The sequence below is a fragment of the Bombus pascuorum genome, chromosome 2, assembly GCF_905332965.1.
Source record: "Bombus pascuorum chromosome 2, iyBomPasc1.1, whole genome shotgun sequence".
Taxonomy (NCBI): domain Eukaryota; kingdom Metazoa; phylum Arthropoda; class Insecta; order Hymenoptera; family Apidae; genus Bombus; species Bombus pascuorum.
This window is the reverse complement of record NC_083489.1, coordinates 1594560-1608283: the sequence shown is the minus strand read 5'-3', so window position 1 is coordinate 1608283 and position 13724 is coordinate 1594560. Positions and strand designations below refer to the sequence as shown.

Here is a 13724-nt window from a genome sequence, read left to right as displayed (position 1 = left end):
TATTAAATGTTACAAGGAATATTCTATTTGGGATATTTCACTGACTTTAGACGTACATTTGACAGATTTTTACATTTTTAAATATCTCATAAATGTATAACAACGTACGGTCTAGTTATAGTATACGCTCTCGTGGAAAGAATCCAGGAATACTACGTAATATATATTTTTGTAGAAAGAATCGAATTACGGCGTACATAACGTAATAGTCGATTATGAAAACGCGGATTAACGAAACATTTGGAAATGATCTGTTACAAGAGTGATCAGCGGGAAAGAATAGAAACTAAAAGAAATTACGACACTTTTATTCGAAAGTCCCTACTTAGTGTTAACACGTATACTTAGGAAGTAATTCAAAGTAATCTTTCCTCGTATGAAAATGAAGTTACTCTGTTGACCGAAAAAATCGAATATACGATCGCAATTGGAATCGAGGTCGAATCGTAAATTGCTGGATTTCGACGATGTCCTGTACGGGGAATTTGGTGAAAGTTGTACCGTAATTTCGTATTTGAACGCGAAGATTTTGAGATGCTGTGTAAGAAAGGGGATTAAATAAAGTGTTCTTATATAAGTCACGAGTATCTTCGTAATTATTCATGATTGACATGTGTATTGATCAATAGCGATTTGAAGTACCTCCTACGATAGGAATTATGCTTTCCTTCGACAGATCTGATAAATTATTCAGATCCTATAAATAGAAATCGTGTAATTATCATAATAAAGCTACGTCGAGTACAGTTAGCTTTGCAATGAGTGCCACTAGGTCAACGTTAAAAATACTGCATTAAAAATGACAAATGGATCTGTCAAAATATTAAGTCAGACATCGTTTCTCCATACCTTAAAGCTCTAGCATAGCCAACTACGGATATTTTTAAAGAGCTTTATTTTCTACCAAACAACATTCTCTTCCCTTACCATAGAAATAGTTGCTACTTGCGTAAGCTTCTTACGTGAATATCGAGACTTCCGTAAGCTTCTATTCGTTTCCATTCGCAAGAAGGTGCATTATTGTTTCAAGCTGAACGACAGCGATACTGCAGCAGAAAGATGATCACGCAACGACGAACATCGATATCAATAAATTCGATATTTGCAACCGTACAAATTCAGAAATAAGAAAATAGAAAATTGATAAACCACGATACTCGCTCCGTTACGACTTTACTAAAGGAAATCTAACGCCACGAAACTAGTCACGATCATCCTGCACTGCCACTGTACATCCTCCATCGTCGCACGACAATAACGAACAATTTTCACGCGGGTTGTACCAAAGGACGAGGAGAAATATATTAAAGACACCGCGAAAGCAAGAGAAATAGATATCAGTGTAACGACGAACGGAGGGAAAGCGTTCCCTAAGTGACGACATTTTCACAGAATGTTTCCCACAGCTGGTCAAAAACTCGGAAGAGAAGAAAGGAAGACAGAGACGCAGAGCAGTGTATTACTCCGGTTCCGTGGCCCTCTTAGGAGCTCTTAGCGAGTCGTACGAAAAGTTTCATGCATACGAATGTACGAGAAACTTTAGATGCACGGTGTTCCACGACATATTTGGAATTAAGGCAGAGGAACAGCAAGAGAGAAAAAGAGAGGAGACGTATTGGAATAGGTGAGAGAGCGGCAGAGAGAGAGAGATAGAGAGGAAGAGAAATAAAGAAGGAACACGTAGATATTGGAACAAAAGATGATATAACGTATATTATTGCTTTCATAAGTCGTTACTTGTCATTCGGTAAAATTGCACTTTTTTAGAATGACACTATGCAAGTATAACGGATGGATAGGAATGCATGGAACATGAAAGGATAATACAAAAGTACATACAGTTTCACAAAACTACATACACGAACTACGTACACGGTGTACATAAAGTTTCGTTCCACGTTACGGCAGATATATCGAGTTTTAGTTGAAACGAAAAATACTTCGTTGGAATGTATCGGACACACCTTGAAGTGTCTTTAAAATTAAGTTCGACGAAGTAGGAGCGTAACTGTGGCGTGACACTGTAAGAAAGGAAAGAAGAACAAACGGAAAAGGAAGCAAAGGAAGGGACGATGAGTTTTGTCGAGCAGTCGGTGGACTCGCCGACGAAATAACCTAACAGATCCGTATCTTAGACGCTGAGATAACGGACTCGAGTCAGAGAATGTAGGAGAAGCGTTTGCGAGAATTGCCTTCGGTGTATACCTCTCTGGTGGCCGAGAGCGTCGGCGTACAATATAAAAATGTATCGAAAGAGAACGAAACGGAATAAAAATGAAATAAATGAATTTAAAAAAAACAAAACGAAATAAAAAAAGAAACACACACACAAACGCAAGGTAATTGGCCTGATTACGAGAGCAACATGATTTCTGTCTTGCAGGCGGCGCGGAGACAGACGCGGTACAGGCGATCTTGGCCAGATATCTTCAGAGGCGTCTTCAGGGGTCGCAGCTGTCGACGCCGCCGCCGCCAGCTGTCCTCTTCAGTAGCAATAACCAGGCCAGAATGAGACATGCTCAAAGGACTACCAGCAATACGTTGCCGAGGAATGTCAGCGAGAAAGAGAGGAGGGAACGCGTGGAGGATTACGAGGATTACGAGGACGACCTTGAGGGTTTCGAGGACAGTGAGAGGAGCAGGACCAGATTCGATCTCTTCGCCGGTAAATCCTTGAGCCTCGCTCATATTCCATTTTTCGGATCATTTCGTGTCTTGATATTTTATCACTCGAGTATTTTATGATCTTCGGATAAGCTTCTGTAATGGTCTTCGGTGAAAGGGAATTATAGACGAGAATATGTCTACTATATCTCGATGTTCGATCAGTATTTTAATTTAATAGGTCGATAAATTTATTTAAGGTTTTCCCGTTGGATGAATTGAAAAACAACGACGTTTTTGTGCTTCCCCGATCATTGAAAATATGCAGCGACTTTTGATAAAATTAATGCCGATTTTCATTCGGATATAAAATTAATTACGTATATCTACTGATCTGTGTTATTATTAATTTAATTATAATCAACTATATAGAGTATATTTAGGTGTATAATACAAGTTGATAATCGTAGTGCTAACGGTTTACAGAACACGTGTTAGAAATGAGAATTAAGACTGTAGGTTTTAAAATACGTTACTTTCCTACGTTGTAGCACATAGTCGAGGGGGGATAATCACATTAGCACTCGGATGAGAAGAAAGTGAAGTTGCACGAGGATGTGGAATTTCGGACAGAAAGTTAACCTCGTAGCGACTAATTACTAACCGTTCCTTGTAATTACTAAGGGTCCATTCGCGAATCAGTAAATGTAAGAAACTCCGAAAGAAACTAGTCTTTGACTCTTTTTATTTATTTACCACGTATATAACATTATTCGTAATCAGCAGTATTTTTCTTCACTTATCGCCAAATTTTTTATCAATTCAACTGTCGCGTTATAACAAAATTGATTTTACTTCGTTATTTACGTTATTCGCATAAATATTATAATTATTAGATTGTCACACATTTATGCACATTATGCGTTAAAAAATTCATAGAACGCATACGACATGCAAAAATATAGTACAAAATAACCAAAGCAGAATGCTTGTTATAATTTTTACTTAGTAGACGAAGCAAATCTCTATCAGGTTTCCATTTCCTTACCTGCGTTCAAATATGAAATTTGATAAAAAATTACAGTCTAATGATTACATATCGTCTATCAGCTTAGGAACAATAGCGATGAGATTCATATTCACCGCCTATAGTTTGCTTACGGGTCCGTGTCGGTAAATGCCATGCTTGCCAGGTTACTTGAAGTTATCGCGGATTCATTTACGCATTGACGCCAAGTTTGAAGCCCATGCATGGCTACGTGATTACTCTTCTGCAATTACCACGTTTAATCCGGTTATACCGTTATTTAGCCAGCCATTCCTGTTATTACACGTAAAATACAAGGATGAACGGATTATCGAGCGAACCCGTGTGTAGCTATGCAGTACGGATAATCAAATAAAACGACGGCTAATCGGACAATCGAAGATAACGGGCGATACCTATCCAACGACGCAGACATTGCTACTATTAATATCTGGATATTCGAGCAGGCCTGTTATCAGCACCCGAATAACGCTTTCTGATCACTGGCCTGACTGATCGTTTCCGTTTGAAACGATTTGAAATTGTTCGTTGGCCGGTCATCTATATTCGTTTGCTCTGTTCCTCAATGGAATTATTCTGTTATACAGTTAGCTTGTCTATTTGGATTTGTAAAATAATGTTGCAAATTGGAAGTGGAACGGAAATTTCTCTATTTGCAAATGGAAAAGATTGATCACTATCGCACGTGATATAGTATGGTTTTGCGAGGTGCTAAAATGTTCGAATGTTTGTTCTGTGTGGCTCTAACTCTAAGTGTCACTGTGTGCGTTTTCATCTCGTTCTTCTCGCGAGTGATGTATCTTTTCGATGTATCACTTTTAAAGTCTTTTTATATTCTTGAGGTTATTAGATGTATGAACAGAGGAACGCGTGGATAAATTGTAAAGTAGAAAATATATTTTAATACAGAAGTGTAAATACAAGTAGGAATAAAATTTGAGCTGATCCCGATTCGCATGGTAGCAATGTTACCCTATGACTGAAAGCTCCGAAGCCATCGTCGCCTGTCTACTGTCGATGGTCTGCCTTCGTCCCGGTTTATTGTTGAGGTTATTAGATGTATGAACAGAGGAACGCGTGGATAAATTGTAAAGTAGAAAATATATTTTAATACAGAAGTGTAAATACAAGTAGGAATAAAATTTGAGCTGATCCCGATTCGCATGGTAGCAATGTTACCCTATGACTGAAAGCTCAGAAGCCATCGTCGCCTGTCTACTGTCGATGGTCTGCCTTCGTCCCAGTTTATTGTCTATGCGCTGTCGATGGCTTCGGTGCTTGAGAAAACTGAAAAGACTAGATGTAGAGTTTCCTTAGAAGTGGTGACCACTTCAATATATATTAACAACGCATTCATACCTCGAAAGACATTTTAAAAGTAACGATGCGAAAATCGTTATTTAAAAGTCAAATATATTTTGTGCTGTATCTTACTTTTCCCGTTCTTGGCGCTTGCTTCGCCGTATTTTATCGGATATAAAAGAGAAAAAGAAATTTTCGTATAGAAGGCAAATATTATCTAGACTCTCTTATCTTTTAATTGTCTGCAACGAATTCTACGTATACAAATTTCCTATATTCGATCACCAGTTGTCACTAAAAATTCCACAATGAAAGATGTGGAATCTGCTGCTTTCGGTTAGCGCGGAATTTCGGCGACGCTTCGCAAGAAGGGAGCGAGGTCATCGCTGTCCACCGTCTCGAAATTACTCACCTGCCGTGTGTAATGCGATGACAAGGGTGTAGAGGAGCGTGCATTGACGTCACAATGCTACACGTCTCTGTTGGGAACCGTTCTGATCGTGTCGAATCGTTCGACGGTAGAACACGTCTGCCTTGCTGGCTGCACGCTTCAGATCTCTCGCATCTCTCAACCCGGCGCGAGAATGCTTTCGTCCATCGCAAATACCGCCTGTTCTTCGCGCCGTAACGTGTATTCCTTGAGTAGTTTGGATTTTCTAACACACCTCGCGTCGACCTGCATTGAGATTGAAATTCTACTTCAAGAATTTCTCGAATTTCTCGAGATATATAGGAAATCGAAGAACATGGTGCAAAATTCACGAAAACGAGGAACGTAGGAACGTAACCACTTCTTTCTTGATTTTTATTATCAAACAAATTGTAGTAAATAATAAATCTCTTCATTTTTGTCATTTTTATTCTATATTTTTTAATAAATTTATTTCGTGCACGGACGATGAAGCTAAGAAGATTGTACTGTTGTATTTTTATTATTAAATTCTTTTCTTTCGTTCTATTGATACTGAATGGTAGATATATTTTCAACGATACGTCTGCCGTATTTTTTAGTACTAATTTTGTATCATAAATTAATTGCGATAGCGGAATGATAATAATAATAATAATAATAATAATAATAAAGTGTATATTGCACATGACTACGTACAGTATCATAGTAAACAGTAATAACAACAACAACAATAATAATAATAATAATAGAACACGTACAGATCATGTTTATATGTAATACTATAATGTGACACACCGTGAAGTTAATCGACTGACCCTTTAATTTGCATTCCATTTCCAAGTGGTAAATTGTAATTTGCAGAAACGTTTAAAATGCCATTTCACACTTTACGCAAGTTAGAAGCAAAATTGTATAATTTCAAACGCGGCTCTATCGTCGTTTATAAACTGAATTAACAAATTCTACAGAGTTTTAATTACGGATTCTAACGAACCGACACTATTTACCGTATCTTTCAATTCTACACGTTTAGTTTATTTTCCATTTTCATTAAAGTAGTTGTACGAAATTTCGTGCAACTAATTCCGGCAGCATTTCGTACTCGCTGGTTGCCACAATTCGCATTCAATTTTCATAAAGTTCCTTTGTAGTTACTGACGAGACAAACGGTGCACTTCATCATGGAAAAATGAGAATTGAAACTTTCTCTTTGTCTTTCAAATTTCAGACTCTCGAGAAAGTTTACGACATCGTGCTAAGTCTTACGTCGAAATTCGCGTCGTGTCTTGAATCTCGCAGAACTTGAAATTTTACTCCCTCCATTCTTTCGTATAATAATTCTTACATCGAATAATATAAAATTTTATAAATATTATAAAAATTTCTCTTCGAAGTTGATAAACGAAGATCGTTGCCTTTCCAACGAATACGATAATACGAAACATAATTTGTGATATCATTTCATCAAATTTTTTCTTCCTTCAAATACCACCTTCGACACATATGTTCATGTGTATAGTAATTAATTTTGTTAAGAATTGTGGATCTTTGGTGCCGAAATAATGTTACAGGAACATTGAATATACACCGGGGTCTAATATTAAAATAATAATATATTTATTACAAGAAGGATTTCTCACATATTCTTCGATTCACACTTGCACGCGTCTCCGCACTTTTCCCACACACGGCCGCTAACCGACTCTTCCAGATGCTCCTAAACCACTGCCAATCGTCTTTTGTCCTAACTAAGGCCTGGACACCCTCTGACGCTTACACACATGTATCCGCACACTGATACTCACACACAAGTAACTCTAATACGCATTTAACCCAGTCCAGCACGGAAAATTATACATATCTCAACAAATTTACTAGACATTATCACATTATAACACCGAACTAATTTTTACGGAAAAATATCTCGATTTCATATTCGGGCAATTGGTTCGGTTTTGACGTTATTGAAAATATATGGAGCTTGTTCAAGTCGCGTGTTTCCTCATCTCTAATCGTAGGATCTTCACGTTCTTATTTTGAAAACAAAAATTCCAGATGTTTGGCAAATTAAAAAGGAGGATGAAGATATATGGAGAATGTCATAGTTGGGATGATTTGAAATCAAGACAAAATTTACATAATATGTAAAAATATCCAAAATATCCTGCTTTCTATAATAAATAAAACAATGTTATACCAGGGCCTACTTTTTAAATTATATTCCCGAAAATATGAATTTGCATCAAAATTCGCGGTCTAATTATCAACACGCGCACGATTACGGTTACAGTCTAATTACATATATATTAAGTTACACGTTAATAACATATTAGAAGTTTCTAAATTTTGCTTTTAAAATTCTCTCGCGTCTCTCGGTTGCGTTAAAATAGCGAGAACTGTCGAAAATTTTTAACGAGCCAAATTCGCTAGATAGGGACTGTAGAACTTTCAAAAGCAAAATTTTCAACAAAATCTGCTTCCTTCGTGTACCGAAAAGCTGAAGCTCGATCGAATGACCGGTGTACAGAAACAGAACGGAAACATGAATTCTACGACAGATTGACACGTATGCAAACGTGACATATTGGACCTTTTCTCTATTTTTTCTCGTTTTATTTTTCTATTAACGAAAACGTTTCTCTACGGCCACCCCTCACCCTCAGCTCCTGCCGAACGATTTAAAGTCCGTGTGTTCGATATTTCAGCCGAGAGCCTTGTCGTGCTTTTAATTGAGCGCAAGGGATTTCGATATTCGTGCGATGCAATATGCAATCGAGTGAGCCATCCAATCGAATGGTCACGGGTCGTCGATTGCATCGACGATGCAACGACAGCCAGGGCCGACTTGTTGATAAGTTTTATTTGTTGCTCGTCAACCGGTCCACGCTTCCCCTTTCCTTTGTCCCCTGTCTTCCAATCGGGCTAGATTCGACGTTCATCCAATTAAATGTTCGCGGCCTGTTTCCCACCCGTAAACCATCGTGCAGCGATTTCTCTTTCCAGCTTAACGTGCCCGTTCCATGGCAAATCGTTTAATTACACCGGTGTTTGTTAATGTCCAGTAACACGGCCTGAAACACGTTTTGCGATAGCATTCGCGAATTCGTCGATCGGACGTAAGATTACCTTGCGCTAGGTTCGTACACGATGCAAACCAATTTATAGAGTTTAGCAGGACTATGACTTGTATAATGTTAAAACCGTTGAATTCTTTTGTATAAAAGCGAAGCAACGAGAAGCAAATCAGCAATACCTTTATGCGCGCGATGAAAGAAATGTTGTTAGTTTGGTTTCTTATACGTGTAAATGTATATGAGGATTATATAGATTGTATAATATAATGTAATCATATAAATTATATTATTGTATATTTTATTTAGTTTTACATAGTCTTCCTCTTTCGTGTTTGCACCAACCTGCGAACTTTTGCACTAGGTGCAGGTAGAATTTTAAACAACGATGTACTTACATATTGATTTTAATCTACAATTTAAATAAACATATCTTTTAATTTCTTTACGGTAATTCAGACATTAGATGATTATCTTTCTTAGATAATATAACTGTTTCTTCGTTTAGAGACGAAATTGAATATATCGATCATCTTTCCTTTTTTGTATTACCGTCTGTATTGCCAAAAAAAAAAGAAGCATCGTGTATCAAATAACCCAACGAAACTTCTCCTGGTCTTTTTAAAGTTTGTTCTGTGTAATTATTAAATTAGAATTTCGTAGTATACGAAATAAATTTTGTCTTCCTTCCGATTCCATTACTACGTCAAATTTGATTTCATCGTTGGAAGTCGCGGAAATATAATTTTAACCAGACGAAGGCAATAGTATTGTACGCAAAGAATAAGAGAACGGTAGAAATTCATGGCGGATTGCAAATTCGTTTCTCGGTACCGTGCAAAGGAACTGTGTCAAAAGTGTTTGCAGTATTTCGTTCTCCATCGCTTGAAAGTTTCCTTTGGCCCGCGGCGGCTCGGAAATTAACAGATATGTAGGCGTGTTTGCGAAGCGGGTAAAAGTCGCGATGAAACACGCGGAAGAAGCACGAACTTTCAAAGACCGTTTCTCTTCTACTTTTGGGAATGATTGGAAGGATCCTACGCTTTCAACTCGGCTGATATAAATTCAATTTATATCTTCCAGTTTCGACTAAAAGCACGTTGTATTTCAAATTCATAAAATTCCTTTCATAATATCGAAGGATGAAATTAAAAGAAAAAAACTCTTGTTCTTGGCAAGACAATAATTAGACTAAGGATTTACTGCTCGTGGCTTTAACAATTTACAATTTCATAATTGTGATAAAATATCTTTACGAATTAATAGTAGTTGAATTTCGCGCTGATCGACTTTTAAAGCTAATGTACGTTAATTTGTGCTTAGTAGTTTACATTTTTCCGATAAAGCTTGGCAAACTCCTCGGTAAACTTTCGTAATCGATGTTACCGATCGTATTATGCGTGTACGGTTCTCGTATATCGCATCGAAGTTTCACATCGACAACTTGATACTTTAACTACATTCTGCTTAAAGTTGGCATTGTTAGATTTCTAATTTAACGCTACTAATGTCCTATCGGATAGCTAGTAACGCGATTGTAAGTTCAGACACTGGTCTAGCAGTGAAATCAGCGTACGAATTAATTAAAACTCGATCGATGGTTTTATTTGAAGGAACACTCGTCATTGAACAGACGCTTTGAAATATCTCCGTACTCGAGTCGATTATTCTTTAACAATGTACGTAAATACACGTAAGACTGCACATAGTCCTCGCATAGTACCTATGGATTTCCGATCTTAATACGCTTGCATACTAATCGTTACTCGTTGCTGGTTCGATTCCCAGAACAGTGAAAAAGCTATACAAGGAATTCTTCCTTTAGAAAACAAGATACAAGAAATACAGAAAATGATACGTACACGACATCGTATTTATTTAAAATTTTCATCGCTCTTTTACATATAATAATTTCGTAACATTTGAAAACATACGGCATTTTTCCGAATTAAAAAGAGTTCTTTGCTCGTACAAGCGAATTAATTTAAATGTCGTGTGGTAAACATAACTACATAGCGGAATTAATGATAATTCTACGATTCTTTACATTATGGGCAAACTTCGATATAAGAAAGATGATCGTTAATCAAACGTGTGTATTTCCTGTATTAACAAAAATATTTATGAATCGATTGCTTCTCTATTAAGCAGGATTAAACGAAACGCCAATATTTCATTCAAACATTACATTTTGCTGTGTTTATTCGTGCATCGAGGAAATTTTAATCGAATCATCGATAAATTCGTGTTTAAGAACAAATGTTGTATGTTAATATTTGACGATTAATCTAACCGGTTGTCAGCATCTTTGGAATAGCTAACTTGATAAACACGTGGAAGATATTCGCTGTCATCTAACAGAACGCTGGTATTTATTGCGTTATCGTGTCACATTAATTACATATACGCCAGAGCATCGTGGAAATTGCATATTTATAAAATGACATTTCACTGTTTATTATATGTGAGACAATATGTTGCATAATGCAGCCTGAAATTAACATATCGAACATGTATTCTGCTCAAATAAATGCGAAACTAATTATCCGTTATCGCTACGAACCTTCATCTCGATCGACGCACGAACTAAATGTGTTTTCATTGTCCTACTTCGTCGATGCATTCGATTGCGTATCACGCGATTGAGAACGCAAGCTCGAAAGAAATATGGTACTTCGTAAAGTTATAATTTCCAGAATTTACGACATTGCAGTCTTTACGTGTCGTATACGATAGAACTAGTACAGTTTTGGAACATAGTTAACATCTCTAAACTATGTAATCTGAATCTTTTGCTATAACACGTTATTATTCTCATATCGTTTAATTTCCTTGTTTCGCTTCATTATTTCTCGCCTCATTTTCTTCTCTTTTCAAATAATATATATCCATGAGAATATTTCTCCAAATATCCACCTCAACGTTTAATGAAACTTTATATGACATCAAAGAGTTATTTTTAATTTACATCTCTCACGATTATGAAAATTAATATGGCAAATTTCAAAGGCATTTTGCGTCCAACAAAATGAAATTTACGTTTATCAGAGAGTACGCGAGCAGAAAGAATAGGACACGTAATTTGCCAAACTGTCCGATCGCGCGCTTTGCTTTCAAAACGTATAATATTCCGTTTCTGGCAATATTTCTTCGCTATTTTTATACTACATTACCGTTTCATACGCCGCTATTTATTTATCCCTGCGTAGAACGAGCTCCTCGAAATACACCAAGTAAATAATTTCATAGAAGATATATTCCCATAACTGTGGCGGGCATTTACGAAGCTACGGTGCAATATCGCGAGGTTGGTCGAATTACGTACAACCGTGGACGCGTACGCACACGCCAGGAGCAGTCAGATCGCGCAAAATAGCGATGAAATTTCGAATAGAGCCGGTATCTGTTCATCACCTGTCAGCTGTTAGACCTATCATATCGTTCCGTCGTTTCTTCGACATTTGGCAGGAATTAATAATTGTCCATCCACGCGCATAATGCGCTCCAATGCGCGTTCACCGTTCCTCTGTCCCAGATAATAGCTATTTTCTGTTATTCCAGTATGCCGTTCACCGTCCGTTTCGATTTATTTTCAAATATTCCGACGACAATGCCCTCTATCGCTTATTTAATTATCGCTCCGAAGAAATTTATGTGGCCGAACTGCGTTATTTTGTTTGACATTTTGCGCGCGTGATGTTTCGTTAGAATCTGTTTAACTCCTTTGCAAACTCAATCACTTTATGCTAAACTGCTTTTCAAACTACTCGTACGAATATCGTTTAATTTCCTCATGCGTTTGGGGAAAGGAAAATTATTTATTTTCTTTATTGATTATTCGTGGCAACACTTAACTCTAATTTATTATTAATTTTCACAATACGAAGTGTACGTACGAAGTGTACTTGCATTTACAAGAAATATATTTTCAATATTGATCTGCTCAAGTACCTTAAACTATTCTTTTATCAACTTCTATACCGCTTCTGTCTTATGTAACACCAAGTATATTACGCAACACGTGATAATATTTGTACTTTCGTTTTGATCATTCAACGTTCAATATGCATTGCCGTTAACGCAACTATCGCTTCCCTGGTATTATACGTTTTAATCGTTCGATGTTTGTCATTCGATCGGAAGAACATAAAAAGATGATAAGCTTGCAACTAAATGCTGCGGCAAGATTATCCGAAAGAAAACATTTCTAACGAAGGAAAATATGCAACTGCAAAGACAGCGGAGTATCCTAATGCGTCAGGAAATTCTTCGTTAACTTACGATGCTTACAACCTACCTACCTACCTATCTAATTGTATTAGGTTGCCCGAAAAGTTTCTTTCGTTTTGTAAGGAAATAATAGACGCACAATGTTTTTTGTTTTATATTAGTTTATTGAATTATACCCGAACATAATAATAGAAATAGAACAAAACGGATCATATCTAATTCAATAAAATAATATAAAACAGAAATTGTTCTTCTTCGTCTATTATCAGCTTATGAAACGAAAGAAACTTATCGGACAACCTAATACCTACATCGTTGCTTATTCAATGAATTCGTGTAAACTTTAATTCGGCGAACGTTCGGTGCGCAACAGAAACTCAGCGCGTACATTTCCAATCGATTCGTCTATGAGTTGGTTGACGACACACCGTTTGCACTAAATAATTCGAACCGATGCCGCGATGTTTACAATCTCCCAGGGATTAGTAGGAGGAAATAGAAACCCGATCGAACGAACGATCGGAATGCGAGTAAACGAATTTCATTGGGTCGTGTTTGGATAAATAATCGGCTGTCATGGGTTTCGCGAGAGTCGATGTAATTCGATTGGAAATACAAGTCGCAAATCTATGTGGCCGCGACACGACACTTTCATCAGGAAGTTCGCGAATAAGAACGACAAACGCGAGATTTCTATCCCAATATCGCACGCAAAATCGTGTAAACAGGCGGCCAACGGATTTCACTTCGCCTCTTTTCCTTTCTCTTTCTCCTCGTCTCTCTTTTTTCCTCCGTCTAAATCTCGAGCTCGGACCCTTTGTTCGTTTGCTCGAGCTCGGGAAACCTTTTTCAACTTCCAGATCCGTAGCAAGCATTTTGGAAACCTTGGCCGATCTTGGACTTCTCGTGAACCTTTCTGGAAAAACTTTTTACCTTCCGCTCGAAGCCCTGTTGACTTTTAGAAGCCATCCACCGGAAAATGTTCCTATGGCGCACTTTGTCGTGGACAAAATCACGTTCAACTCGGTTTTAAGAGACTCTTACGTCGGAAAGAAGA

At 37.3% G+C, this 13724-nt stretch overlaps 1 protein-coding gene across 4 annotated transcripts in view; it reads left to right on the top strand.

Moving 5' to 3' along the window:
• The window catches only part of LOC132916316 (uncharacterized), a 223853-nt gene that overhangs the window by 143187 nt on the left and 66942 nt on the right, over positions 1 to 13724 (top strand). For all 4 annotated transcript variants that reach the window (XM_060976219.1, XM_060976217.1, XM_060976218.1 and 1 more), the window contains one exon: positions 2384 to 2665. In XM_060976219.1, coding sequence (XP_060832202.1) covers positions 2384 to 2665 — 282 coding nt within the window. The remainder of the gene's footprint in view (positions 1 to 2383; positions 2666 to 13724) is intronic.